This window comes from Fulmarus glacialis, unplaced genomic scaffold (assembly GCF_000690835.1).
Source record: "Fulmarus glacialis isolate BGI_N327 unplaced genomic scaffold, ASM69083v1 scaffold36705, whole genome shotgun sequence".
NCBI classification, from domain to species: domain Eukaryota; kingdom Metazoa; phylum Chordata; class Aves; order Procellariiformes; family Procellariidae; genus Fulmarus; species Fulmarus glacialis.
Genome location: NW_009215590.1, coordinates 13,260 through 28,448, shown reverse-complemented (window position 1 = coordinate 28,448; position 15,189 = coordinate 13,260). Strand labels below are relative to the sequence as shown.

Here is a 15,189-nt window from a genome sequence, read left to right as displayed (position 1 = left end):
ATGGAATGGAGGAATGGGAATGAAGGGAGACCGAGTCCTGCCTAACCCCTGTAGCCCAAAGACCTTGGTACAGAAATACCATGTATTTTCATTGAATCTTGACCTCTGGCAATAACCCAACACAGGCTGATATATCAGGCAGGTAATACTGCAGCAACACCACTTACAAGGCTGTGGCAGCAAAATTGATGCAGTTAGGTCCTTAGAGTAATGAGAACCAGGCCTTCTGCTTTACATTTTTTCTTTTACAAGACCTAAGTTGGTTGCTGACATTTGAAAATCATAAAAACTGGGTTAATGCAATGGCCATTCGAATGAGCAAACATAGCAAAAAACCTTAGGAAGTGAAACTTTCTCAAGAAAGCTCTGCTTAACTGCAGTTGCTCTTGCCACAAAGGGTTCCCTTCACATTTTTCTCATTGCACCCGGAACTGGTTCTAGGCAGAAAAAAAGACAAAATTACATTTTGACAGTGTATAAGACACCTTTGTTTTCTTTGCAAAAGACCTGATGATTTAAAAATGAAAAATGTTGGTGGTGGGGGCTTGAAAAAAGCTTTAGGAAAAGATGTACATGCATTTTCTCAAAATTGTCCCCTTTTCCTTCAACATTTCATCAAAATTATAAAATTCAAAACATTTCCTCCCGTTTTGCGTAGGCCTTGATTTTCATTGGACCCCATCCAACACATTTGTTTTCTTTGTATGCACCAGATATAATCTCACTGCTATCTAAAAGAAAAATTCCCCCAGTGGTGTGTTACCCACAAGCCCGTCCTCTTTTTTATCCCCTCTTACTGACTTTGCAGGCCTGTTTTATAATCTCTTTCCCCCCTAGAAACACATTTGCAAACCTTCTTGATTCTCCCCTTCACCTCTAGCACACATGCCAACCAAACTGCCCACTATCATACTTTCTGGTATCCGTTATCTCTGTGGCCAAAACATTAGAAACTCTTTTGGATGCTGGATCTGAATTTTAAAATGTAGGATTTCCTAGCCGGGTTTTCAGGTGATGATAGTGGGAGGAGGCAGCTGGAGCTGTGAAGAAGCACATTAGTTGGATGCTCACTGCAATCAGAGGCTTTTTAGCAGACATCAACCAGTGCTCAATTCAAATAACCAGGAGAGCAAGCTGGCCACACTGACACATTCAAGTTAATATTCTTAGAATTGCTATAGATGTGATCGTCTGAGAATATGAGAAAGCTAAAGCTTGTAGGGAGTTGTAATACCTGTCAGTAAACAGGTATAGTAAGAAAGAGCTTCTGAACAGAGAGGTAGAAGCTTGTCAGCTTTTTCAAACTATCACTTTGGCTAACGAAAGACTCAGCCTCCCCTTGCACATCTGGCCTCTTTGACATTTCAGGGTTTTGTTTTCATACTTAGCCCTGGTAGGGACTTCAGGAAAGGGGAATTGCTAAGTCCTAGAAATGTGGTTTCAAGTACTTTGTAAACTAGGGAAGACAAAGGGAGTTTGAGTTATCACTAATGCAAGGGTAAGGCTTTGTACGTGAGATCAGATTCTGCGGTGAAGAGTGGGTTGAACAACAAATTCTGAAGCCGATACATTTTTGGAAGGTATAGGACCTGCTTTTAGTTTGCTGACTCACATGATGCCAGCCACAAACCCAGTGCTTGGCTACAGCATCCCATTTTTAGAGAGGTCTGGGTTAGGGGGTGACAATTTATTTTGCAACTGCTACGCTTCAAAACCAAGAAGATTCTTGCGAAGTCTGGGATTTATTCTACAACCCTCTGCCAGAAATTCCTTATCTTTGTTTTCCAGAGCCTCCAGCCTATGATTTAACACATATTCTAATGAAAACTCACAAGCCTTGCACACTTTCAGTAACATGTGGTGGCCCATGGACCGAAGGCAAACTGATCGAGCATATCACTTCCGTACATCAGGGCATCAACCTTACAGATCTTAGACATAATTCCTAGGAATAGATTCTCTGACAAGCTCTGAATAAACAATCTGTAATAAAGCCACTATTCATTCCATGCTTTTTGTAGATAAAACTGCAAGGAAAGAGGCAAGGAGAAGGTGTGGAAAGCAGAAAAGCGAGGCGAGGTTATAGCAAGGAGGGATTTTGAAGTGGTCCCCATTCCTCAGTGCTGTGTTTCCATAGCACCTCGCTCTGTCATGCAAATTTTAAAGAGCATTATTGACAGGGATGCAGGTGGTGCACTATCTGGTCTTTACTAAAATGTGTTTTCATTCATAAGTGGCTTCTGGGCAGGTTTTGTCTGGGAATATGCTTCATTCACAGCCTAAGAGTGACATCTGAAAGTGCTGAAAAGGTACATATACCCTTCACTGATCCAGCCACTCATATTTCTGCCCAAAACATCCTTGCCCCTCTTGGTGTTCTAATTTCCCTATATCCTTCTCATCAAGAGCCCTCTGAGATTTCCACACAGAAGCTGTTTCCCTAAGATGTCCAAGGCTTGTGGCTTCTGTTCCCAAACTCGGTATGCTCCTGGGAAGAAATGCATACCTGTGCTGTAGTTCTGAGATCCAGTCCCTGCACAGGCAAATCAGACCGAGTGTGGATGTAGTTGAATGTGACAAAATACCTTTAGAAGCCTTAGCCCATCATTATTCATTTCAACTGCTGACACTTTCTCTTCTCTGCCCTTGACAAACTTTGGCTCACTGCTATGTATTCAAAATGTTATTGTGAATCTGTCAGTTTGAACACCTTGTCATTTTCTTTGTGTCTGTGTGCTGGCTTCCCCCTTCTGCTATATTACTAAGTTCCTTCCTTCATTTAATTTAATTTAATTTCATTTAATTTAATTTCATTTTCCAGCCCATCCCATTCTAACTATCAGCTCTCATTCACTCTTCAGAAATGGCCTCCAGACTTTGACTGGTGAACAAAGCTGATCTTCATTACCCACTTGTCATCAATTCAAAGAGGTGCTTTAGAATGTGCTCTGTGCCATCCCTTGGATTTGAACGGAACTTCCCCCTATGAGCTTAGGAAAATGCCTTTCCTTGTCAGGTCCCCTGTCTTTCAAATATTTGGATTCTCTCTATGTCCACTGAGCTGGAGCACTATCTCCTTTATGTAAACTTCTTTCAGTCCTTTGCTTTATAAATGTTAAATATAAAGGTTTAATTCTAGGTTGTCCATGAGTCCTGCTTTGATCTGTAGTTTGAAATGCCCTCAATTTTTTTTTTTTTTTTTAAATCAGGGTCTTAATTAGCCCCGTGAAAACTGGAAGTAGGCTCTTAAGCTATATACCACATGTGAATTACACTTCTCGTCTGTACTCTTTAAAAATATTTCTTACACATCTCATTTTGAGGAGGATAGCACTCCTCACATGTCTTCAGCAAAGCTTTATAATGATTTGTTCTTGTGTCCCTCATTAAATGCAAACTGCTGTACTGTCAGAGCCAGAGACCATCAGAAATACGGCTACCTTTTGCTGTTTTATTTAAGAAATAAATGGAAGCAGAAGTAAAACCTTTCTCCATTATTTCTCCATGTCGCTACAGCTGCAGCTCGTCACAGGGTATACATAACTGCTTTATTTTTAGACTTGGGGGGGGGTTCTTTGGTTCTTTTTTGCTTATTTCTGAAAACAGACTAGCATTCAGTGTTCACTCCTGGGATGAAGGTGTCTGCTTTATTCTGTGTTCACTCCCAAATGACTAGCCTATTAACAAGAGATTTGTTAATCTCTTCTGCTTTGGAAAGCTTCTTCCTTAAAGATAAGTCCTTAAACATCTGCCAAGATACTTCAGGGTCTGTGTTCAAATTCCTCCTAAAATCTCTCCCTTGCCACAACCCCTTACAGGAAACTGGAGAAGAGTAGGGAAGCTGGTGTGTAAAGACCTTTTGCGTGTGTTGCTTCTCAGTCCTGTCTCTTTATTTCCTCTTACTTCTGTCTGTATCTCTTTCCATACAGTCTCAGATCTTACATTTTGACTGTAAGCTGCATAGGGCATGGGGAGGGGGCAATACATTCACACAGGCAGGGGTCCTGGTTGCTACTGGGGCATGTATGGACTATTACAAATAACGTGTAGCAAACCCAGCCAGGTAGGGGGTACAATTGAGACCTGCAACGCTAACTGAGAACTTTTAGCATGAAAAGTTGGGAGGCAATTTTCCCTCTGTGTTAGGTAACTATAGATGCCCTGAATTTCAAGAAAGCCTGTTGGATACAATTAACTTTACAGTAGGGGAAACAAAGCCTAGACTCTAAAAAAGAAATACCAACAATTGTAGTACAAAGAAAAAGGACGCTCACACATCCACCCACACCTCAAATCCTTCTGGACAATCTGCTAGTCAGCAGAAGTGCACGAGAAGACCAACCACATGTGCCCTGAGAAGTACTGGATGGAGAATTCCTCAGCTAGTGCTGTCCTCGCCTCTGCTGAGGCTGGACTGAGGGCACAGGCTAGAGAGCAACGTTTGTAAATCCAGGTTAGAAGCTGACAGAAAGGCCACATTTCTGAGAGACTTAAAAATCAGTGGTTTTGTGATGTGAATTGTGGTTCCTTCAGGAACCAAGACTGATCCACCAAACTTGGTCATATCTAGGCCTTTACTTACACTAATCAGGTTTTAGTCCTTTAATGGTAATGAAACAATATTTTTCCAGTCACTGTGTTATTTCCTTTTCTCTTTACCTATTGTTTTGTAGAAAAGATTTTTTCTTCAGCCATACCACTTAGAGGTCTGGATTTTTTTTTCAAATGACAGTGCATTTCAAAACCCCAATAGGTTTGTGGCAAACTAACATGGTAAAAACGTGAACTGTTTAACATAATAAGACATGATCTCACATTCTGAGTTTAGCAAAATATCCTGAAACCAGATACTTATGCAAATGATAAGCTTCTCTTCTCCCCATTACATCTCAAGCAATTCACCAAGCAAGTTCCTGTCACAGAAGAAAAAAACATGGGCAGCATGAGACAGGCTTTAAAGTGTGAAAATAATTTTGTGAATAATAACATTTTGCAATGGGAATTCTGACAGAGTGGCAGCAGGAAGTTTTGCCCAAAAAAGCGTTCAATGAAGAAAAGCAATTCAAATCACTAAAATGTGAGCGTCTAACCCAAAATGAGAAAGAAACTTACATGAGAAACCTAGTTATTTTACTTACTAGCAATCTGACTAATCACAGTAGTGTAGTCCAGTGTTCAGTGTAAATTGCCTCTCTGAGCTAAGTTCAAAGAGGCTGTGAGACCCAAACCACTCCTAATCTGATTCCTCAGCTTAAGGCTCTGCAGCTTAGCTCTGCAAGGCCCTCAGTCCCCTCCCCTGCTCTGACACTTTGCTATGGTAGCATATGTAGAGTATAAAGGTTTCCTGTGACCTGCGGATTAATATCACCCCTAAGAACAAAGAGTACTCTAATGTAAGCACGTGCATTAAAGGAAAGATTTATCTTACACTGAGCTTTTGGACACAGCAAGTGCAAAGCACAGGCTGTTGGAGACAGCCTGAGGAATATCCTTCCTGAAAGACCTTCTGAATCTCAAAGTCAAAGGGTGGGCTCTTCTTTCACCCATTCCCTTGCCCTGGCCCTAGGCCATGTGTCAGGTTCCAGAAAGGAGAAAAGTTCTCAAGATGAGGAAGTCAGGGCAGGAAGATACCAGACTACACAGACAAGAAGGCAGGGTAACTAGGTAAGATAGGTCCTATGGCTGTAGCCCACAAAGCATGGCTGTGATATACAGGGAAGGAGGACCAAGCAGAAGTCCAGAGACTCTTCATCAGCTGAAGAGTAGTTAGAAGAGGGGCACAGCAAAGAAAAGGTGTCCCCAGTGATTCTTGTGGATCTCATTTTAGGGGGGAACTCATTCAAAAATCAATACCTTGTTCCATGCCATAATTGAGCTGAGAAGGATGGGAGCAGTGAAGGAGAGATCTTATTTGGAACAAGATCTCCATTTCACTGCATCATCCATCTGCTATCTGCATATGTTAACTCAAGATCCAAAGGCTGATTAGCAAGGATAGAGCGCACATAGCATGGTGATCTCTATCCATTGGAAGGGGGATTCTCTGGGCTTACCTCAGGCTGCCCTGGCTGTGAAGACAGAGACAACTTCAACAGACTGCACAGGGAGACATATTGTGCCTTACTTAGAAGAGCAGTCATCAGAACATGAGGCTTTTAAGGAAGAACAAGGATAAAAAGTAAAAAGGGGTTGATCTGAAAAGGCACCCTGAGAACAAAACAGCCAGGAAACAAGATGAGTACCACTGGAAACTCAATGTTTACCAGAGCAGTCTCAATTGCCAGAGAGAGCAACGCCAGAGCGCTACCTCTCACTCCAGCTGTATAAGATATTGCGGATACGTGGGGCAGTGAGCACTGAGTTTTACATGGCAATCCTTTGCAAGTGTTTAGTGGTTAATTGCACCATCAATTTGCAGTCTCAATCAATTATCAGGAGATGACATTATGGTTGCTGAGGCTCAAATGCATCATTTGTTTAACTGTATACAAAATCCAAGCCCAAAAAATACATAGGACAAGTAATTTGGTTACTATCCTGAATATGAAAATGTCAGGCATAACCTGGTAATTTGATGCCATACATCTCACTGATATTCTGGTACACAATGTTGCAATAGCATTTATTTAATATTAAATTTAATATTAAAATTGATTTAAGCTTGTCTAACCAGTAATACAATATGGGCCTGACTCATTATTAGGGTGCAGTTTTTCATTTTCCCATAGCCATATTTTTATTTATCATCAGTTCTGTTTTGAATGCTGGTTAAGATCACACTGACTATGAACCTGTCATTACAAACAATTGTTGCATCACCTAAGTACGGAAGCAGTAAATTTATTTATATCATTAGGTATTTATGTGATTTCAAGATCAAATATTTATCCTGTATCTTTGGATTGGGCAGGCTACTGTTCAAGAACTAATGCTGTTCGTTTTTCTAGGTCATAGTCCAAAAGTAGGTCTTTGCAATCTACTGTATCTTCACATATAAATGATGAAGCATCTTCTAAAAGAACTTCTCAAAGTGTGGGAAAAAAAAGAATTATGACCTTCAGTGTAACTGAAGTGTAACTTCATTTTTATGAAATTCTTCAGGCAATGATTCATGGATATGACAGTCTATCACATAAAGAAGCAAAATGATTTTCAGACCTTACATGACTTTTAAAAGGCCAATGGGTGAAAACTGTTTCACTGAGATTTGAAATGACGCAGGTGCTCTAAGCAGAGATAGCAATAATCAAAGCTCCTGCAGTGTTTTTCATCTGTTGATCTCAAGGTACTTAGACAGTAAAGTCCGTAGGTAGGGCAAGTACTGTATAGATGTGGAAGTCATTAGCTATAAACCTAGATAGATAATTTTTTCTTGGAAACAGAAAAGCCTAAAGAAGCTGGGTTATGATTCAAGTCACATTGCTGATATGAAAAGATGAAGTCATTGCAAGTGTAATCAGTATTTTGAAGGGGGCAGCAATTTTTAAACATCAAAAGCACTAACATTAAAGCAAGCAAAGAAATTGGGGGTGGAGGGAAGTCCTCCATAAAAAAGCTAGCTCGCACTAATTCACTGTGCCACATTAGGCAGAAGTATAGTTCTCTGTGTGTTGTCCTAGTAGGAAATACCTGATGATTGCTAAAATATTGAGTGCTATGATTGTGCAAGCTGGCAGCACCAAAGGGCCTGAACTGCTCTATTGGATGATTACCTCTTCTCCCCTAATTCTTAAAGCAGAATGGATGGCAGTTTCAGATTGAATATATATTTTCCATCTGCTGAATAGTTGTTTTTGTTCATGCTGTTTGAGGTTAACTGTGCACGTACTAATCAAACCCACTACTTCCTTTCTCGTAAAACCAAAACAAAGCTTCATATTACTTTCAGGTACACCATCTGGGATCAAAGCTATATATATACACACTGACTCTGTGTGGGTTCAAACATTTCGAAGATTCAGTATCCTGAAAGGTGTCGCCTTTTTTCCAGTCCTGAGAGTTCCAGTTTGTCTTAAAGTCTGAAGGCATCAGCCACCTTCAGCCCCTTCAGCATCTGTCCCAGCACAGGAATGCTCTCAATATTGGTCACCGTGGGCTTTCTCTGCACAGCCACTGCCATTGCCGAAGGTGGGTAGATGAAGGAGGCAAGGTAGCTGGGGGTGTCTACATTTTCTCGGTTTCACATCTTTGCAGGAGATGGACTGGGTACAACAGGGAGAGGGAGATGACATGGGACCCCTCCATAGGACAGTCTGGGAACAAGGTTTTGGAGCACCGCAAGGTATCTGGAAAACCAGACATAGACTTTAGAGCAGTAGCATCTGTAGAGATGCTGGGCAGGATTCAGAGTAGCTCAAGAAGGAAGAAAGATTTTGACAAACCAGGCCCTATGAGGGAAGTTGTTGGCAGCTGATAACATGGATACAGAAGTTTGAATGGATGGAGAAATTCTACTCCTCTTCATCCCAAATTCTTCCACTGCAGAACTGAAGAAGATAAGCCCTGCCCCAAAATGGACTGATATAAAATGAAACTGAACAAATAATAATAGGTCTTCTTAAAGCAAAAGTCAGTGCCTTCCCATTGTGTAGCAGGATAGAGTATAGAAGTTGTAAAAAGCAGCCAGTGGGGATGTACAAGGTACACTAGTTTCCCTTTAAGATTTGTAATGATTTTTTTGCAGTATGTTTATTAGGCTTTGCTGTGTGTTGCTATACTGTGGCTTGGGGTATATACTGTTGCTGTACTGTGGCTTGGGAATAGCTGGTTAAAAATGAGGAGCAAAAAGATTGGAAACAAAAATATCCAAACAGGTTTTCCATTCAGTTTTGCTGTTACCCTAACGGTTCTATTCCATGTTCCATACAGGATGTCAACCTGTTTGTTTCTAAATGAAAATGTAAACATGCTTATTTCTACCAGGCAGAAATCGTGGTTTAAATGCCTATTTTTAAATTTCAAATTTCAGCTTTACCATCTGAAGTCTATCTTTTTGCTTTCTTATGTACATTAAAATGTTTGTGTTGAGGGAAACTGAAGCATGCAGGTCATTGCTCCAGTAAGTGGGCCAAATCAGCTACTATTTAAGCAACAAGTAATTGCTGAGATTTATGATATCATTTATAGTAATCAAAGCACTCCTTGAGCTTTTTAAAGTATATTAATGCAGTGCCTATGTGAATTGTTGTCTTGGAGTCCTTTTTTTGGAAGGATTTAACAGAGATTTCTAGGAATTACCCATGCATAATAGGAGGTGGTAGGATTCCCTTCCTATTGTGCAGTTTTCAAGTAAATGATTGCAGACCATTTCTTGACAGTTCATTTACCATCACACTCTTTACTTCCTTGCAGTAATGGAAGTGACTCAGCCAGCAATGGTGCTGGCCAACAGGCAAGGAGTCGCCAGCTTGGTGTGTAAATACAAGCACATTGGGAATGCAAAGGAAATTCGAGTGACTCTGCTTAAACAGACGGGTGACCGGTTCACTGAAATTTGTGCTTCAACCTACACAATGGAGTTTAAAATGTTCAGTGTGGAAGAGGTCATTCAGTGCCATGTTAGCCCTAGCCGAAACAATGTGACCCTCACCCTCACTGGCCTGCAAGCTAATGATACTGGTCTTTACGTCTGCAAGATGGAACGGATGTACCCTCCACCCTATTTTATGAACAAGGGAAATGGGACGCATCTCTACGTCATTGGTAAGCCAAGCAGCTTTACAGTACTGTGATATTCCCAGGTTAAGGGAGTTGCTATTATGTCTCAGAGGTCTTCAAAGTTCTGTTTGTAAGAAGTGAGGCTGAACACTGATTCAAGCTCTGAGAATCAGGATTAGCTCTTATTCCTTTCAGGTCTCCCTGCACACACCTAAAGCAGGCATAGTCGTAGCCATGCAATGTATTTAGCAATGTTTGGATGTTTGACAGCATAAGCAATACCATATAGTGTACATGTATGTCTAGGCAGTTAGATATATAAGTGCAGAAACAGTGCAGAGTAAGGTGTATGTTCCTCTACAGATAAAGCCTATTTTCATTGGAGGTTGAGTGGGCAGATACTCAGAGTTCAGTCCTGGTAGTATACTGGGATAGCACATGCTAGAGAAAAGCAGTGTGGAGGCTGACTTACTGACTCTAGGGGCTTCCTTATGAGGCTTATGTGTGACATGACTTGTATGATATCATATGTTTTAGATCCAGAACCTTGTCCAGACACTGCCATATATCTCTGGGTATTAGGAGCTACTGCCTCAGGATTTTTTCTTTACAGTATCATCATCTCAGCCATTCTCACGGGCAAAGCGGTAAGTCCCATCAACTCAGCCCTATCCTGCTAATAATATCCCTTTGTGTGAGAGGACAAGGAGAGAGAAATGAGAACAGGGAAGAACACTGGGATCAAACGCACTGGGGTGCTCCTTTTTACTGGTGCAATGCTGTTACAATAATGCAAAATAAGACAACTTGCTGGAGCTGCCATTTAGATCTGTTTATGGCTCATTTGTGTTGCCAGGGTACCATCAGCTGGACTGACCCTTGGCTTAGGTTTGGGTGCTTAGAACAGGTTGGAGTCCTGGATGCTTCTGGGATCAAAGGCAAGAGTCTTCACGTGTACTCTGATTTCACAATTGATTCATACAAAATCCCGGGATTTGATTTTTCCTTTTCTCACCATTCATCTCTGTGCAAAGCAAATTTAAAGAGACTTTCCCTTGTGATGGGGGGGAATTGTAACTTACAGCATTTTTAACTTCACAGCTAGAAATGTCTGCACAAAGACAAAGGCATGCGAAATGTAAGCCTGGGTTGCCTCTTTCCATGGAGGTCTGGAGTACTCACAGTCTGATAGAAATAAACCTTATGCCAAACCTTAAAGCCAAACAGTATCCCTGTCCCGTATTTTTCAATCCGCCCTTGTCCCTAGGAGTTAAATGAAACTGTCCGGTGTGAACACTCCTAGTTTTGAACCAACACTGAACTCTGCAGCAGGAGCACCTTCAAAGAGCTAAATGAATGGCAGGACTCTTTTTTTTTGCTAAATGGCCCCTGTAACTCCTGATTCACCCTCAAATGGTCTCAATGGATCTTCTACAAAGAGGGGCCACAGGGAAAGGTGTCTAGAATACCTTCTACTCAGTAAAGGCAGAACATCCATCACTTTTCTCTAAAATGTGCTGGTCAATCATTATGCTGTGATCACTTGTTTATTTTACTGTCTTCCCGTATTTTATAGATAAAGAGAAGACGATGTCTCACTACTGGGGTCTATGTGAAAATGCCTTCTGAAAAGCTAGAGAAAAAAGTGATTCCATTCCACATCACTGTTAACTGAAACAAGGAAAGAGAGAAACCATTTCCTAGCTGGGATGGAGAGTCTACTAATTCACTTAAGTTAAAGAAATAAAAATAATTGTCGTATTACAAAGGTGTACGGGAAGGAGAGAGAATATTCTTTGTAACTTCTATGGTTTGGAGGAGAATAAATAGTTTATGCATTAATATTTCAAGGTTAACCCTGTCACATAAAAATGGCCTCATTAGGCCATTGATTCTTTGAGTTGTATTGTACCAATATGTAGTCTCTATATATACATATATATATGTATAGCATTAAGAGCTATTGCTGTTGCAGCTGAGCATCTTACTGTCAAATTTCACCATGTCTACTGATCAACTGAAATCCAAACACTATTACGACAGAGGCTTGTGTGTCATTGGCTAATCCTATAGGTCTGAGGCAGAAGAGCACACTAATGTACAAAGGGACGTTGGCTTGTTTCCCTGCATTGCTATTTATTGGTCCCATTTCTGGCACTAGTGCTCTGCACTTCTACAGAGGCATCACTGTAGGCTGGCACTAATGACACTGCTGCTCTAAAAGCCTGATCTCAGCTCCTTTCACTGGCATTGTGTCCCAGCAGTGCCGTGCTGGGGTTCTGAGCCAGTGCTGACAGCTTGGTTGAAGAGAAAGGCTGCCCAGCAGGAGCCCTCTTAGGCTGTTGCTGCGAGGATGTTCCAGCTCTGCTGGGGCCTTGCGTTTTACAAATGCTAAATTAGCATCTATCCAAAAGGCAGAAGTATGTTGCTGTGTTTATCTGAGTCTATTTTCCATGAAAATACCAACAGTGTATAATCTTGTTTATTAGTTATGTACCATTCAATAAAAACCTTGAAGCTTTGCCCAAATTCAAGTTCGTTTCTTATTCACCATTCTCAGAAGAAACAGGAAGTGGCTACATGTTAGAAAGCAGTGATGACAAGATGAACCTTTCCCCTCTGACCCTGTGTTTTGCCCTTCTGAGGGAACCTGTGTGCCCATGCCAACACTTACTTTCTCAGCATTCCTCCTCAGGGGGCCACCACTAAAATCTGTCAAGTCTTCTATTTGTCTAGTTAGAGCTGCTGTGATGTGGTTCAGAGACGCTACCAATCACCTTTTCACTTCCAGCAAAGTTACTTGCAGAAGGTAGCTGTAACGACTTTCACAGCATCTCCTGTACATGTTCATACAAAAAGCTAGTCCTACTTTCAAATCCTGTTTTTCTTTGCACCTCTTTGACACTCTAACTCACTAAATGCTAGCCGACACACAAAGCTGCTGGAGTTTAAAACAATTTCAGCATTCTCAGCTACTACCTACTACTTTGACTCTTTGCTATCAAAATCTCACCTTGCAACCCAAAAACTTGGCAGCATGTGTCTCTGTTTCACAGCTGTGAATCCATCTTCTTGGCTCTATAACTGTGAACCCAAACCCCACAGCCCTCTATGCCATGTTCCTGCAGTGGCAGCAACTCCCAGAACACCAAATCTCATTGCTCTTTTGGTTCGCTTTTCCCCTCTTGCCCCTTCATCTGCCACCACCTCCACCTGTACAACAAAACATTCACATTCCCAATTTGCCAATGTTTGCAGGTGCTAACTGCTTTCTCAGTGTTGACCTACAACTGTAGTGCATTAAGTAAAAGTAGCATCTGATGACATACCCTTTTTCTGAAGACGTTTTAGTATTCGGACATCAATCTGGGTTTTTTCCCCTAATTTTCCACTAACTTGGTGTTTTGGGGATAAAAATTGGTCAAAGATTACACATCTGATGTCACTGCAAAATGACTGAATTTCTGCCTATTCAAATGCAGCCTTCTCAGAGAAATGTGTTCCATGATTGGTGAAAATAGATTTGACCTACATATCCACTTGTACAAGCTGTAAAGTCTTCCAATAAATTCAGCTTGACAAAGCACAAATAATTATCCAGGGCAATTTTTCTCCACCACAGCAAGTAGTAGCTCAGATATCCCTTGAATCATGTGTCTGACTCCTCATCAGGAATCAACTGTTTCTTCTTTTTCTTTTCCTTGACAATTCCTATACACTGGGAGCAAGAACTTAGTTTTCTTAAGCAATCTAAAAGCAGCCCAAGAAAATTATTTTCTAAGTTTATCCCTCCTGGGTGAAGAGATGCTTTGGACCTGTATCAACTTCAGGACCTCTGGTCACAGCTGGCTGTCACCGTAGAACCTGTGCATATTCCAATTCACCTTCATTTCTGGCAGCTAAGTTGAACTTAGGTTAGGCCTTCTGCATCCACCTGGACTAATCCCTCTTAGTACATAACCATTTCCTTGAGACATTCAGCCTGTAATGGCCAGTGACGAATTCTGCCCTAAATAAGCTGCAGGTTGCTAAATTACCTGAATAGTGATGGTTATGGGAGAGCAGAGCAGACACGATCATCTCACATATGGCAATAGCAATATTTCGTGTTTGCTCCTGCACTTAAATAATTCCTGGTATGAAGTTTATTAATTATCCTATTGGAAATTACTTTGCCCAAATTCTCTGGCTGTTCTGAACTTCTCTTCATCCTCAGTAGCTACTTCTTCCAATCTTCTCTTATTTCTGCAGTGCTTTATTTTCTCTGGCTTTCCTTACCACTGAGGCAGCCTTTCCTGAGCTAAACGTTACATAAGTACGCATTATAGTTTTTGTTCTAAGGCAGGTTCCCCTTTTGAATTTTCTGGCAGGGTAATAGGTGCACTCAAATCAGCAGATGCGGCAGTGAAGACCAAAGTGGGATTTCAGTTCAGATTTTATTGACAATGATACTCTCGTAATTTATATCTGGCACTACAGAAATGAGTGGAGCCTAAGTGCCCACAGAGATAATATTTATACCTATCTCCATATGGTCCATATAGCAGCTAGCTCTGAAGAGTGCAAAGCCCAGACCTCAGGGAATTTCCATTCCCTTGATGCCCTGTGCTGCCCTCCAGGACCTTGAGCTCTGTGCTTTTCCCTGATACTTGGAGAGCATCTTGCCACAATCAGCACTCAAAAAAATTTGAGATATGGAAGTCAGATACAGTTTTCTATCAGATCACAGCAGTACCAATATGAAAGGTGCAAACTCTAGGTCAGAGTACATGCCAGAAAATGCAATAAAGAGAAAATCTGGACTCTTTCTGGGAAGAATGTGAAAAGCAAAGGCGAAAGGATTTGGTCTTAGAACTCTGCTCATTAGAACAGGGAGTTTAAAAACATAACTGAGTATCTTACCTGGACAGCCAAATAATGAGACCATACTGCTTGGTGAGGTTCAGGAAGAGTCTCTTTTGATGTGCCCTTCACCCAGCCAGGACATATGTCAGCCTGTTTGTGAAAAAGAGATAGTCAGTTTCTGGCTGCATCTAAGTGGGCATACTTGTCTGCATCAAAGACAACAGCATATGCAAACACCACCTCCCACCCCGCAATATTCTACTTTCATTTTCATCCACTTTTTTACCTGAACTATTTTTCTCCTTGCCATTTTCAATTATCAGAGTCCTAGCTGATACAAAAAAACATGTGACAGAAGTCTCCCACCTGGCTACTCTATGAGTAGGCAATGAGTATAGAATCATAGAATCGTAGAATCATTAACGTTGGAAAAGACCTCTAAGATCATCGAGTCCAACCATCAACTCAACACCACCATGCCTACTAAACCATGTCCCTAAGCGCCTCATCTACATCTCCCTCATACAGTTGGCCTCGGCCCATCGATCCAGCCTGTCCAGGTCCCTCTGTAAAGCCTTCTTACCCTTGAGCAGATCAACGCTCCCGCCCAATTTGGTGTCATCTGCTTATCTGTCATTTTAGCATTAGAGATTTTCCTGTGAAATATTCAGATTCCCCACTCTTTGG

The 15,189-nt window shown here is 41.3% G+C and overlaps 1 protein-coding gene across 1 annotated transcript; it reads left to right on the top strand.

Annotated features, from left to right (window-relative positions):
• The first annotated feature begins 7,942 nt into the window (after window positions 1–7,942).
• Window positions 7,943–12,186, top strand: CTLA4 (cytotoxic T-lymphocyte-associated protein 4). Its single transcript, XM_009578995.1, has 4 exons — window positions 7,943–8,127; window positions 9,352–9,702; window positions 10,195–10,304; window positions 11,234–12,186. Exons 1-4 carry the CDS (start codon window positions 8,070–8,072, stop codon window positions 11,330–11,332), a joined length of 618 nt encoding a protein of 205 aa, XP_009577290.1. The 5' UTR covers window positions 7,943–8,069; the 3' UTR covers window positions 11,333–12,186.
• The last annotated feature ends 3,003 nt before the right edge of the window (window positions 12,187–15,189 follow it).